Source organism: Sinohyriopsis cumingii, chromosome 19, assembly GCF_028554795.1.
Source record: "Sinohyriopsis cumingii isolate HCF-2022 chromosome 19, ASM2855479v2, whole genome shotgun sequence".
Classification (NCBI taxonomy): Eukaryota; Metazoa; Mollusca; class Bivalvia; order Unionida; family Unionidae; genus Sinohyriopsis; species Sinohyriopsis cumingii.
Window position 1 is genome coordinate 43,328,039 of NC_142979.1, and position 13,898 is coordinate 43,341,936.

At 35.6% G+C, this 13,898-nt stretch overlaps 1 protein-coding gene across 1 annotated transcript in view; it reads right to left on the reverse strand.

Moving 5' to 3' along the window:
• Nucleotides 1-12,817, reverse strand: part of LOC149775584 (uncharacterized) — a 52,607-nt gene extending 39,790 nt beyond the window's left edge. Inside the window, exons 1-2 of the mRNA XM_089943027.1 lie at nt 12,773-12,817; nt 800-881 (exon numbers count right to left, since the gene is read on the reverse strand). Of these exons, the coding sequence (XP_089799153.1) occupies nt 800-881; nt 12,773-12,798 (108 nt within the window). The 5' untranslated portion in view covers nt 12,799-12,817. The remainder of the gene's footprint in view (nt 1-799; nt 882-12,772) is intronic.
• Between the last annotated feature and the right edge of the window lie 1,081 nt (nt 12,818-13,898).

A 13,898-nucleotide genomic window follows, 5' to 3' on the forward strand; every position in this document is an offset into this window, starting at 1 on the left:
TATTGTGTATGTAATCTAATTAAACTACCTTAAATTAACTGCCTCATTCATAACTGTGGTCAAAGATAGCAAGGCAACCAAGCAAAACGATCATAAAATAATGAGCTTGGTTTCACAGATATGGACCATTGTGGATGATAAGAAGTTTCAGTATTACTTCCAATGAAACCATGAAATCAATATTGAACTAACTGAACAATGCAAAAATTGAGCTTTGACAAAGACAATTGTCTCATGAAATAAATACCACCTGTTTTTGAAAAAAATGGAATTTTATTTGGTGGTTGCATCAACAATTAGTCGTGTTCCCTGCTACACTGACTCCCTACTTGGCACTATACTATTAAGTACCACTCCGGGAATTAGACTAATCAACAAAACAAAAAGCAGCAATGTAATACGTGTTTTTGTGATGGTTGTTAAAACCAGTTGTATCAATGTTAATGATCTTTCACATGGGGGACATTTTGAAAATATATGTAATTTATACAGAATCACGAACAACTTCATTACAAAAAGTGCATTATTAGCAATTATTACTGACTTATTGATGTGATTGTAAAACAAGGATTCAGTCATTAAACAGACCAGTTCCCTACCACCACCCATGGTTTCCTCTGTCAAGTGGATTTTTGGGAGGTAACCTGCGCTCTCATCTATTGTGCAGTCTATGTTTGTGGACCCCGTTGTGCACGAGTTATTGAGGGAGAGGTGTACATTCGTAGATTGGACTAATATCTACCTACCTCACCATATTCATTTCCAAATACATTGGTAAACTGGACTAATTTCTACTTACCTCATCACTTTCATTTCCAAATACATTGGTAGTCTGGACTAATTTCTTCTGTTGCAGCTTCCTAGGTATGAATAACCCATACCTAAAAATACAAAAGTTTTATAGGTCAATATACAGTGTACACAAAAACACGTTATTTATAAAGTCGGTATACAGTGTATATAAAAAATACACTGTTTATAAGGTCAGTATGCACATAAATACATTCTTTGTAAGTTGGCTAGTATACTGTGAACACATTGCTTAAAAGGTCTGTATACAGTGTACACATAAACACATTCTTTATAAGGCCAGTATACAGTATACACATAAACACATTCTTTATAAGGCCAGTATACAGTGTACACATAAACATTGTTTATAAGGCATGTATACAGTGTACACATAAACACATTGCTTAAAAGGTCTGTATACAGTGTACACATAAACACATTCTTTAGAAGGCCAGTATACAGTGTACACATAAACACATTCTTTAAAAGGCCAGTATATAGTGTACACATAAACACATTGTTTATAAGGCGTGTATAGTGTACACATAAACACACTGTTTATAAGGCATGTATACAGTGTACACATAAACACACTGCTTAAAAGGTCTGTATACAGTGTACACATAAACACACTGCTTAAAAGGCTTGTATACAGTGTACACATAAACACATTGTTTATAAGGCCAGTATACAGTGTACACATAAACACATTGTTTATAAGGCGTGTATACAGTGTACACATAAACACACTGCTTAAAAGGTCTGTATACAGTGTACACATAAACACACTGCTTAAAAGGTCTGTATACAGTGTACACATAAACACATTGCTTAAAAGGTCTGTATACAGTGTACACATAAACACATTGTTTATAAGGCCAGTATACAGTGTACACATAAACACACTGCTTATAAAGTCCATATACAGTGAACACATAAACACAGCCATAAGGTCTTTATCCAATGTGCACATAAACACACTGTTTATAAAGTCTGTATACAGTGCACACATAAACAAATTGTTGTAAGGTATACAGTGTGCTCAAAATATATATATATATGTTTATCTGGAGGTCAGGGGTAGGATTAATATGACCCATGGGCCACATCTGGCCCATGCTGTTTTCTGTTAATTTACATCATAGGGTATGGATTTAAAAATCACCTATCATGCCGCAGAGGAAGTTGCTCATGCCTACTGTGGAGGACAACGTACTGGTTTTGTTATTGTTATTGTGGGGTTTAACGCCATTATTCAGCACACGATAGGCTATACATGGCGGCCAGTATTAATGGTGGAAGAAGAACCCAGGAAAACCCCGGGAAGAACCACCGACCCACGAGAAGCTACTGGCCAACATACTGGTACTGAGTATTGTTTGTTGATGGGATTAACAGAATACTGGTACCAAAAAAAATCTTTCTTAAAAGTATGAAAAATAACATAAAAAGTTTATTATCATTTTGGGGAAGAGATCGTGCGTGAATAATACAAGACGATTGTGGCGTGGCTCCTGAAACTTTGTATGTATTTTTCTCGTACATTAAAAAATAGTTTTTTCTTCTTAAAAGTACAAAAAATAACTTGCAAAAAGTTTATTCAGGGATTGTGCGGTGCTTCGCCAATGTCGCAAATTGCAATTCTTTTCCCCTTATTGGTGGCAAAATATACAATCTGCTGATTTTTTTTTATTGCCGATGTTGTTGGCTGTTTAAACTTGTATATACAACCATTGGTCTGAAGTAGAGAAATTCAGAGGTCCCATGAAAGGAAGCAGAAAACTTGATATAAAATGCACTGAAATGTATCTATTGTTATGTAAACAAATTCTTTGTCCATACTGACAAAACATCTTAACAGTGCATATTTATATAATAATCAGCTTATGCTGACATCTAGCATGAATACTGTATGTTGTGAGATATCCGGTATTTTAAAAAACACTCCTGGTAGCAGAGATCAACCAGACGAGGCTTTATCTCATAATCTATCTTTCATCAGAATTTCGGCCACCTGCTAGTAATTAATATATTTACATTTGTACGTGGATGGTAAATAAAATTCCTCTTCTTTTCCCTCAGAATTAAATCCTTCAGAACACCCACATTTTGTGTAGTAATCCTTGTCGTCAGACCAGAACATTGTGTCTCTATCGTTCCTTGACCCTTTTTTAAATTTCTGAAGCATGCGTGGAAGGCAGCATCACTCTGCTACCAAAATTGTATATAAAAAAATAAAATAAAAAAAGCAAGACCCTACTTGTTGGTCTATTCAATAGGCAAGAAGGAACAGTAACTACAATCAACCAAATGACAACCAATTCCTTTTTTAAAAATGTACCCTGATAAAATAGTTTGCTGAAGTTTCAAAGAAAACAGATTACTTCTGAAGCACCAATTGCTATGAAAATGTACTAAGCAAATGGAAAAAAATCAGTCTTAATCATGAGATATAATTGTTTGATGTTGAAGTGAGTACACGGTGTTGATACTCTATTCCTGCTGTACATTAGACATGATTATATACACGTAAATGTACCAATCCGTAGTCCTCTAAATAAAGTAAAATATTATATATGCCTTCTCTGTTTTCACTAATGGTGTACTTCCCAATAATATGCATAGATTTAAGATGGCGACTGTGGCAATGAAGCACATGTTTTACAGCCCGCATTTATTACATACCCTCCCCCCGCAATTATTTTTTGATACATACATTGTTTTCTTCAGCTAACTGACCTGGTTGCTTATAACACAGTTCAGTCTATAACATGGTCGAGTTCTATGGCTCCCAACTACCGTGTTATAGCAGGGTCACACTATTGAGTAATCTATTGATGAGTTTGATACCATATTGAGTACTATTTGAACATGGGATTGATTGCATATTGGTACTGATGTCACGGAATTGTATAAATCCCTTTATTTATTAAATACATGTACTCAGGTTTCGTTTTTTGTGTACAATGATACTCAAGGGTGATTTATGTATATTGTATAATATTTCAAAACGGTGAGTTTGGTTCATCCTATGCAACATATACAATGTGAATTTGGTGGGAAAAACCAATAACTTCCAGCACACAGATGATGTATGGCTGCATCTTCACAATACGGAACGTCTTGTCAGTAAGCGGTCTTCTTAAGGATTTGCACATCATCAGCTGTAGAGGTATGTAAGTTATTTATTAATTTCTAGTGAATAAGTTATAACTATTGTACTACCACATTTATTTTTGTAGCTTCGGCTTACGTAGTATAATGCAAATATTTTATATTCTTGTTTGTGACCTAGCAAGAGATTTATATTAACAATGTAAAGTTGCATTTTTAAGAAATGTTTAATACTTTAGGGTCCTGATTGGGCACGGGTAGGTTCACTTCTGAACCTGGTTAATGTTTTGTAATTATTGTGCCAATAACGTAATCTGTATAGCTTACAGTATATGACATTGTTATGTTTTACTGTATATGCTCATGTCATGCATAGTACATGGTGTTAGATGTATTTTCAGCTGAACAGAGTCCACATGGTACCAGCTGTAGAGCTCACCAGAGAAGTTGACCAAAGCAGCTGTAAAGCTGATCGGAGTCCACGTGGCACCAGCTGTAGAGCTAACCACAGTTGACCAAAGCAGCTGTAAAGCTGAACCACCGCAGCCGTAGAGCTGAGTGAACAGTGTTGCTGCTCAAGTAGCAGGTGATCGGGTGTTGTTGACCGATTGGTGGGCGCTGATTGCTTGATTGACCAAGGAATTGAATGGTGGTCGGTGACTACCTGGAATACCAACTGCTTGACTGACCAGTGTGACCGGTAGCCAAGTGTACTGGTGATGGAGTATTTAACTCCATACATGTAATCTTTTAGCCGTGGGCTAATTTTGTAGTTTGTAAAACGCAGTGTTTTTGGGATTGTAAAGATATTTGGTATGATATCTATCCTTTTGTTTTCATCATTTTACTATTTGATTAAAATACCCCATTTGTCACTATATGAGTGAATTCATTTTTACTATTTGAGTGAAATACATCATTCTTTTCATCATGTGGAATTAATGTGAATCATTCACCTTTGTCCTTGTACTGTGTAAGGTCATTTATTTGTATTTTCAGTTGATGCATTATTAGGTTCATGCAGATTATGTTAATTTGTCCAATATTTGGATCTTATACACGCATGTATTAATCATAATTCTTCTCATTCAAGTCATTCATCATTAAACACTGCATTTATATCACCATCAAAAGTGTTCTGTTATAAAGCCTAAACCCAACCTGGTTATCATGTTACAATTGAGTACTGCATTTGTAGATGGGGTCAAAAGCATATTGATACTGAGTACTGTGTAAATGGGGTTGATATAATATTGGTATCATGTACTGTTTGTAAATGGGTTGATAGCCTATTGATAATGAGTACTGTGTTTGCAGATGGGACTGGTGAAATACTGATACTGAGTTCTGAGTTTTTAGTTCGGATTGTAGATGGGGTTGATAGCATCCTTGTGTGGAGTACTGAGTTTGCAGATGGGGTCGATACAATATTGGTACTGAGTAAAGTGCTGGTAAGTTCGACAGAATATTGTTTTTGGGTACAATATTTGTGTGTGATTTGGAATTTAAACTTAGCTTTAAAAACATTTCAGTCATATCGCTATGATGTCTAGCCCTGGGTCATCATGCTGCAGTCACATTATCCTGACAATAGGCTGACCAGTCCTAACACTAACCTCTTAATGCCCAGCGCCTAGCGAGGCAGCTGTTACAGTATAATGTTTAAAGATGGGACAGACATAATATTGATATTTGATACTGTGTCTGCAGATGGGGTAGAAAGCATATTTATTTTGAGCAATATGTTTGAAGATGGGGTTGATAGGATATTAACATTAATCCGCTATCTGTTACTGACTCAGCATAAAAATCTTTTAAATACAGCAGTCACTAGTCCATTGAGGCAGTGAAAACAACTCTTGGGCACTAATGTAACACTTAAGAAATGGTTGTGAGTTAGTATTTCCTCAAACAGCTAAATTAACTGTTTATTGTTGTTGTTGCTCTAGGGTTTAACACCATTTTTCAGCACAAGTATAAATGGTGGAGGAAGAACCCTGGAAAACTCAGGGAAGAAACACCGACCCATGAGAAGCTACTGGTAGGCTTTCCCACATACCCACACTAGCCGAACCTTGGACTCGAACCCACACAGACAGAGATGAGATGGCAGTGATCTGGAACGGTGAGCGCTTCAGACCACTCGGCCACTCGGGGCCCCAACTGTTTACTGCACTGAGTAACTAACAATGTCCTGAAACTGACATGATACAATAAATGCTTGTGGTATAAATGGACAGGTTTGAAACCACTCAAGTAAATTAGACACTTTGTCAAAACAGTCCTCACGCCCATGGAAACAGCCTTCTGTACTGCTCACACGCACTGACTTCATTACTAATTATAACAAAAGGTATAAGGTTTTAAGCAATCAAAACGTCATGTTTGCTGAAATACAAATATCCAGAATTATGCTGAACAATGTGTTTTAACATTTATATTGCTGTTGATAAACATTCAATATATTTTACAGTGACAACTGTAAACATGTGGAAGTATTTGCAAGTCACATGCAAAGCATCAAAATGGAAGAAATCTGACGATGACAAGATATAGTGCGACCACAAAAATATCAAGAGAAAAGACAAAGAAAGTACCAGAAATGCTGGTATAATCAACACAAATGGATTAAGTATGACACAGGAGAAGCTGTGATGTTGCATGCTTCTGTTCTGCGTATTCAGAGAAATATGAAAGTGAATGGAGTACTTCATTCATTGATGGGTACATGTATATACATTTATAGAAATTGTCTTTGAATCCAACGATATAAGCTCCTTCATGGCAGAATATGTAAAATCAAGATAGAAAGTCGATTTTTCAGAAGCAGGGCAAGTTGTGACATTTAGATCAGCAAACGAAAGTAAACTTTAAAGTTTTCAAGAATCTTGTTTGTAAACTATAGTTATTTTTCTGAGCAGATGTTAATGAATATAAACGCTGAATTAGAAACTGAACTGGTACCTGGTTAATTTTAACAAGATCAGTAAAATTTAGGTAGGATCTGTAAAAATTTAATTTTGGTGATCCTGTGGGTTAGTGAGAAATTCCTAATTTTGAATCCTGTAGTATCAACCATTAAATTAGGTCCGAGTTACTAAGCATATTCCCCAGGTTACATGTTCTGTTTGTCCAATCAGTGTTATAGCAATTAAAATTCCCCATAACATGTAAATGAATTTTATGTTCATTCTTATAAGATTATATCTTGTAAAGTATTGTTCAAAAAGAGAATATCATCAGTGACTGTAATGTTCTCTATTCTATGACACTACCATGTGGATTCTGCAAATTCTGTGTCTGAAAGAGAAAGTCCTCGTACCATCCACTCCAACATAACTGTTCAGATATCTGAATCTGTGAAGGAAATGTCAAATCTGGTTGGGAAAGGTCAGAGGAAACTCGGACTACACATCATGCAGTGATTACCTGTGGAATCAAGAATCAAGATGTTTAGTTATGATGCTGCTGCCTCAACAAGGCTACAAAAAAAGATCCTACAGTTGTTAATGAAGCAATAAAATTGTAGTCCAAGATACTAAACAGTTTGTATTTCTTTTTACAAAGCACTAGTGCCGATATGACATGGAACTTTTTCTATGTGTTGTTCTCATCCAATCTCAAGCTATCCTACTACGCTTTGACTGTTTAGAGAGCAATTATGCTTAATTTTGGACAGATGTTTCTTTATTCTTTGGTTGAATAAACTGTAGTATAAGCCTTAATCTAATTATTTTTAAAATATCATTTGACAGTTAACTTAATCAGATATTCCACACTGGATTAGAACTGATACACACCAAGAGCTGGTTTATGTTATATGTTCACTAGGGTTTAAGTGCCATGGGAAAAATACTTTTAGGGCAGTCTTTTCTCCCCTTCCTAGCTGTACTGATGTCTTGTATTTAATAAACAGTACAGAATGCCTGCTGCAGTTATTCTCTAATAACAAATAACATTACATGGTGGCAGCAGTAAAACACAGGATTTAAATTATCAGAGTTCAAAATGGCTTCATTTCAGTTTACAAATCCGGACAATTTTGACTTTTCGAAACCTGAAACTTGGAAAAAGTGGTTTCAGTGCTTTGAACACTTTTGTCCAGCGTCTGGACTTAGTGAAAAAGCGGAAGAAATTGAAGTGAATACCTTGATTTACTCCATGGGAAGTGAGGCTGATGACATTTTGTCTTCGTTCAACCTGACAGAGAAAGATCAAAAGAAATGGAAGACCATGACAGATAGATTCATGCGATATTTCATTCAAAAGAGGAATGTAATTTTTGAAAGGGCAAAATTTAATCAAAGAAAACAGGAAGAGGGAGAAACAGTGGACAGTTTTGTTACAGTTCTTCATGTGTTTGTAGATAATTGTAATTTCGGGCAACTACATGATGAAATGATTAGAGATCAACTGTCAGAAGAATTGCAGTTAGATGCAAATCTAACTCTAGAGTCTGCCATTAGTCAAGCTCGACAAAATGAGGCTGCAAACAAGCAACAATCAATTGTACGAGCAACTGGAGAATGAATGACTGTAATGGATGCAGTAAAATCGCCTTCATTGAAATATGGGAAGCAGAAACATAAGTTCTCAAAAGTTCAAGAGAATAATGTCAGCAGAAAAGGATGTATGAGATGTGGAAACAAAGTTAATCATTCTCAGGACCAATGTCCAGCAAAAGAAGCAGAATGCCACAAGTGTAAGAAAAGGAGGCACTATGCAAAATGCTGAACGTCAAAATCAGCAGTTCGCACAATAGAATCAAGAGTGGAACCTGGATTTCTTTGGACTATTAGCACAAAGAAGGGTCAGCCGTGGATAACGCATGTGAGATTGAACAACGCTTCACTTTTATTCAAGACTGATACTGGAGCTGATGTGACTTTGTTTCCTGGGATGGATTTACAAAAGGCTGGAGACCAAAAACTATCAAAGTCTGATTTTAAAAAAACTATGGACATGGAAACTCTGAACTTAAAATGCTAGGAAAATTTACATGTGAACTGGAATCGAACGATGCATTCAGTGTACAAGACATATTTGTTGTAAAGGGACTGAATCAGGCACTTTTGGGCAGGCTCACGATTCAGACTCTCAAGATTATTGAACAGGTAAATACATCTCAGTAAATGCCTCAGATCAAAACTTGCAAAATGCAAGCAAAATTCACAATAAATCCATAAATTTAGTTAGGAATTATCAAGAGAAATTCCCAAATTTGTTTAAAGGCCTAGGGAAAACAAAATGGCTCTATAAGACAATTCTGGACAAAAATGCCAAACCTTATGCCTTATCTACCCCAAAAAAGCTTCCTATCCCTTTAATGAATAAAGTTCAAGAGGAGTTAGATAGAATGGAAAAAATAGGTGTTATATCAAAAGTAGATGAGCCCACTGAGTGTTGCATGGGAATGGTTATCGTTCTGAAACCAAATGATATGGTAAGAATTTGCGTGGATCTCACTAGACTGAATTAATCAGTTAAAAGAGAGAACCACTCACTACCATCAATTGAAGAGTCCCTTGCAAAACTAGCAGGTGCATAACTTTTCCCAAACTTGATGCAAACTCAGGCTTTTGGCAGATAAACCTGTCAGAAGATTCATGTCACCTTACAACATTCATTACTCCATTTGGTAATGGTAGGTTTTATTTTAATCGCCTTCCATTCGGAATCAGTTCTGCATCTGAATTTATTCAGAAAAGAATGTCAGAAACTCAAGAGCAACATGGTGGAACACTCTGTCATATGGATAATGTTTTTGTTTTTGGGGAAATGCAGAAACAGCATGATGAAAGACTAGAAATGGACATGAAATCAATTCAAAAGGCCAGTGTCACTTTAAACACTGAAAAGTGTGAATTTTTTTAGATCATCCATTATACAGGTTTCTTGGGCATGTTGTTGACAAAACTGGTTGCTGACCTGATATGGACAAAGTCAAAGCCATAACTGAAATGGAAACACTGAAATGCATAACAGACATACAGTGATTTATCAGTATGGCAGATCAGCTTGACAAATTTAGTCCAAATTTGGCAGAAAAATCAAAACCATTATGTGAGCTTTTGAAAGGTAAAAACTCCTCGACCTGGGGCCAGATCAAGAACAAGCTTTCACAGATATCAAGCAAGAAATTATATCTTCACCAACTTTAGCACATGATCCAAATAGAGAAACAGCTGTATCTGCTGATGCATCTTCATTTGGACTAGGTGCTGTTTATCGGCAGAAGCACAGTAGCACTCTGAGACTGGTGGCATTTACAAAGCAAGGGATGTCAAAAACTGAACAATGCTATACTCAAATAACAGACAGGCCCTTGCAATCACTTGAGCATGTGAACACTTCAATAGTTATTTAATTCAATCACAATTCAAACCTGAAACTAACCATAAGCCATTAGTACAACTATTGTGCACAAAAATCTTGGTATATTTACCCCGTAGAATTCAACACTTTAGAATGCATTTGATGAGATTCAACTTTTGTATAATTCATGTTGCTGGCAAAAATTTATTAACTGCTGATGCTCTATCCAGAGCACATTTAAGTTATCACTCTGAAAGTGACATAGAACTTCAAGCTGAAACTAATGCCTATGTTGATTTTGTAGTAATTTTGCCTACATCAAATACTCAACTTTAAATAATAAAGTCTGAATATCAAAATGATTAAACTTGCAAACAACTTGTACAATTCTGTGAAAAGGGTGCCCAGAGAAATCCGCTATTGATGGAAAACTTCAATTTTACTGGGCAGAAGGAGGTGAATTTACAATTCAAAATTGTTTCTTAATGAAATGTACATGCCTGGTTGTAGCAGAATCACTTCAAAAAGAAATCATTGATGAGAATTCATGATGGTCACCAAGGCAAAGTTAAATGCCAAGAACATGACAAAACTTCAGTTTGGTAGAAAGGACTAAGTACTCAGCTAGAAAACTTGGTAAATTCTTGCAAAAACTGCATTTTAAAATCGAGAGATCAAGCAGAACCAATGATACCAAATGAATTTCCAAGTCAACCTTGGCAACGAGTTACATCAGACTTGTTTGAACTGAATGGTCCAACATATCTCTTGGTGATTATTTTTCACCATACATTGAATTAGCAAAATTGCAAGGCACAGGTTCAAAATCAATTGCTGACCATCTCAAATCAATCTTTGCATAACACAGTATACCAGAAGTATTAGTTTCAGATAAAGGTTTGTGATACACATCCACAATAATCAAAGAATTTATGACAAATTATGGATTCAGGCATATTACAAGTAGTCACAAATATCCACTGAGCAATGGTCTCGCAAAAAGACCTGTTCAAACAATTAAAAGAATGCTTAAAAAAGCAAACGATCCTTACATAGCTCTTTTGACACATGGCACAACACCATTACCAAATGGATATAGCCCTACTGAATTACTGATGGGAAGAAAATTACAAACTACTTTGCCAATGGCACCAGAAAACTTACGACCAAAATGGCCAGATTTAATGAAATCAGAAAACTATCAAAAGCAAACTCAAATGAGAAATCATGATCATCAACATTGTGCCCGAAATATGAAAAAACTTCAGGTAGGGAATAAAGTATGGCTTAAGATCATTTTTTTTTCTTAGGCATTGTTAAATCTGATGCATCTTCATCTCATTCATACATGGTGGTAACTGACGAGGGAGAGATATGGCTTAATAGGAGAAATTTAATTTCCATGTCTGCCACATTATTGGAAACTATCAGAGTGACTGTTTCAAACCCTGATACTTTGTCTGACTCAGATGAAAGCAAAGCAGTGCCAACCAGTCAAAACAGATATTTCAAAAGTTCTGGAAGATTGTCAAAACCACCAGAGCGACTTAACTTGTAAAAATGAAGCTGAGGTAGCTTGTTTAAAAATGCTGTCATCAGATCACATTTCATTTTAATGTTAACATTCTCAGGAGGAAAGATGTAGTGTAAGCCTTTATCTAATTAGCTTTAAAATATCACCTGACAGTAAAATTAATCAGATGTCCCACACTGGATTAGCATTAATAACCACCAACAGCTGGTTTATGTTATATGATCACTAGGATTTATGTGCCATGGGAAAAAAATACTTTCAGGGCAGTATTCTCCCCCCCCCCCTTCCTAACTGTACTTATGTCTTGTAGTTAATAAATAGTATAGAACGCATTCTGCAGTTATTCTTCAATAACAAATAACATTTAATAAACTAAGATGACTTACGTATGTAATAGTAGGTATGCATTGTTACGAACACAAGCAAAAGTTTTAATCACACCCAGCTGTTTCATAAATATTGGATAAAATTAGTACCACATCAACAACGGACATTGGGTTACTAATGTTATTAACGCAATACGTTCTATGATTATACAAATATTTGATCTGATGGGTTGGTCAGTTTGGTGAGCAAAGAATTTAATTCTATTAAATTAACCTCTGAAAAAGAACAAGAATGAATGAAAGAAAACCCCAACGACGTTGTACGTACGCAATGCCAATACGGGGTGGGTGGTGGGTGCATAAAGAAAGAAAACCCCAACGTTGTGGGTAAGACATGACAATAAGACGGGCACGTCATCCACTAGTCCTACATGTAATACGACCACCCTGGTATTTATCTTGTTTGGGTCGACCCAAGCAACATAAATATCACGGCTGACGAATTACGTTGTAGGACTAAGCATAACCAAAAGCATGAGCAGCTACTAATCAAATATTAAAGTTTCCGGCGTTAGCTGCATTAGTAATAAGCTAGATGTGTGCCACATATTTAAAACTAAACAAATTATCAATTAACTGTATCAATTATATTAAGGTGCTTCTTCCAATAAAATATACAAAATGTGCAAACTGTTTGCTTTTGCTGGTGTCCACCATTTTTGCTGCCAGCACTAAATTGAATCATGATTCTGATTGGATAATATAGGCAGCATACATGTTTTGTTTGTAAACAACAAACGCCCACTTGTGACACCACGGGGCAGGAATTGAGCAATCAAAATATTGGTTAGAACATTTTTCTCCAATATAAAATTGCAAGTTTATGACATGTTAATGTCAAGTTAAGAACAGTCGAGCAATCTTTTTTTTAATTAAATCAGGTACATGAGCATAAACAAAATATAAAGGACAGATTTTACATCCGGTTATTTTGAGCAAATTGTCATTGGACTGACATGGAAATTGCTTTTATCTTTGAAGAAAGAGTAAAGTTTAAGATTTTTTTATGCACTGACTAATTCATACGCTTAAGTAATTTACTTAAGAACTTACTGAAGGTCTTCTCTTTAAATAATTCAACACATTTAAGCTTATTAAAAAAAACAAAACAAGTATAGTAAGATTAATTTTTATTTCAAATTTGTGATGAGCCGAGCGAAAAGAACCGTGTGGTTCGCAGGTTCGAATGAGGCGGTCCTTGCAAGGATCAGAAGTCAAATGCATCTTACTAGCAATTGTACGTCCTAGGACGGGAGCTATACATTTTAAAAATTTAAAAACAAAAACAAATTTAAAAAAATAATAAAACAAATTGGAAAGAGACAGTTGTAAAGAACTTTTGAACATAAAGATACAAAAAAGTATTTTTTTAAAAATTTGGGATGCCACCCAAACCTCTTGTTTGGCAGCCAGGATACAGAGAAATGAGGGTGTTTATATATACCACTATGTTCATTGTCCGTCCAAGGACGGTAATGATAAAAAAATAAGGGAGAAAAAAATAGGATGAGTGAATTCAAAAGAACGTTTGAACATAATAATACCAAACAAGTATTTTTTTAATGGGATGCCGCCGTGAGTTTCGAACTATCGACCACTTGTTTGGCAGCCGGTACACAAACAAATGTGGGTGCTTGTATATAAGAGCCTGCTTTAACAAGATTAAAGTTTATGTATATATTTTGATTATTGCACCGTGTATTGACAGACATTGGCAATTTTGTTGAGTCGGTTTTGCATTGCATATAATGAAATAT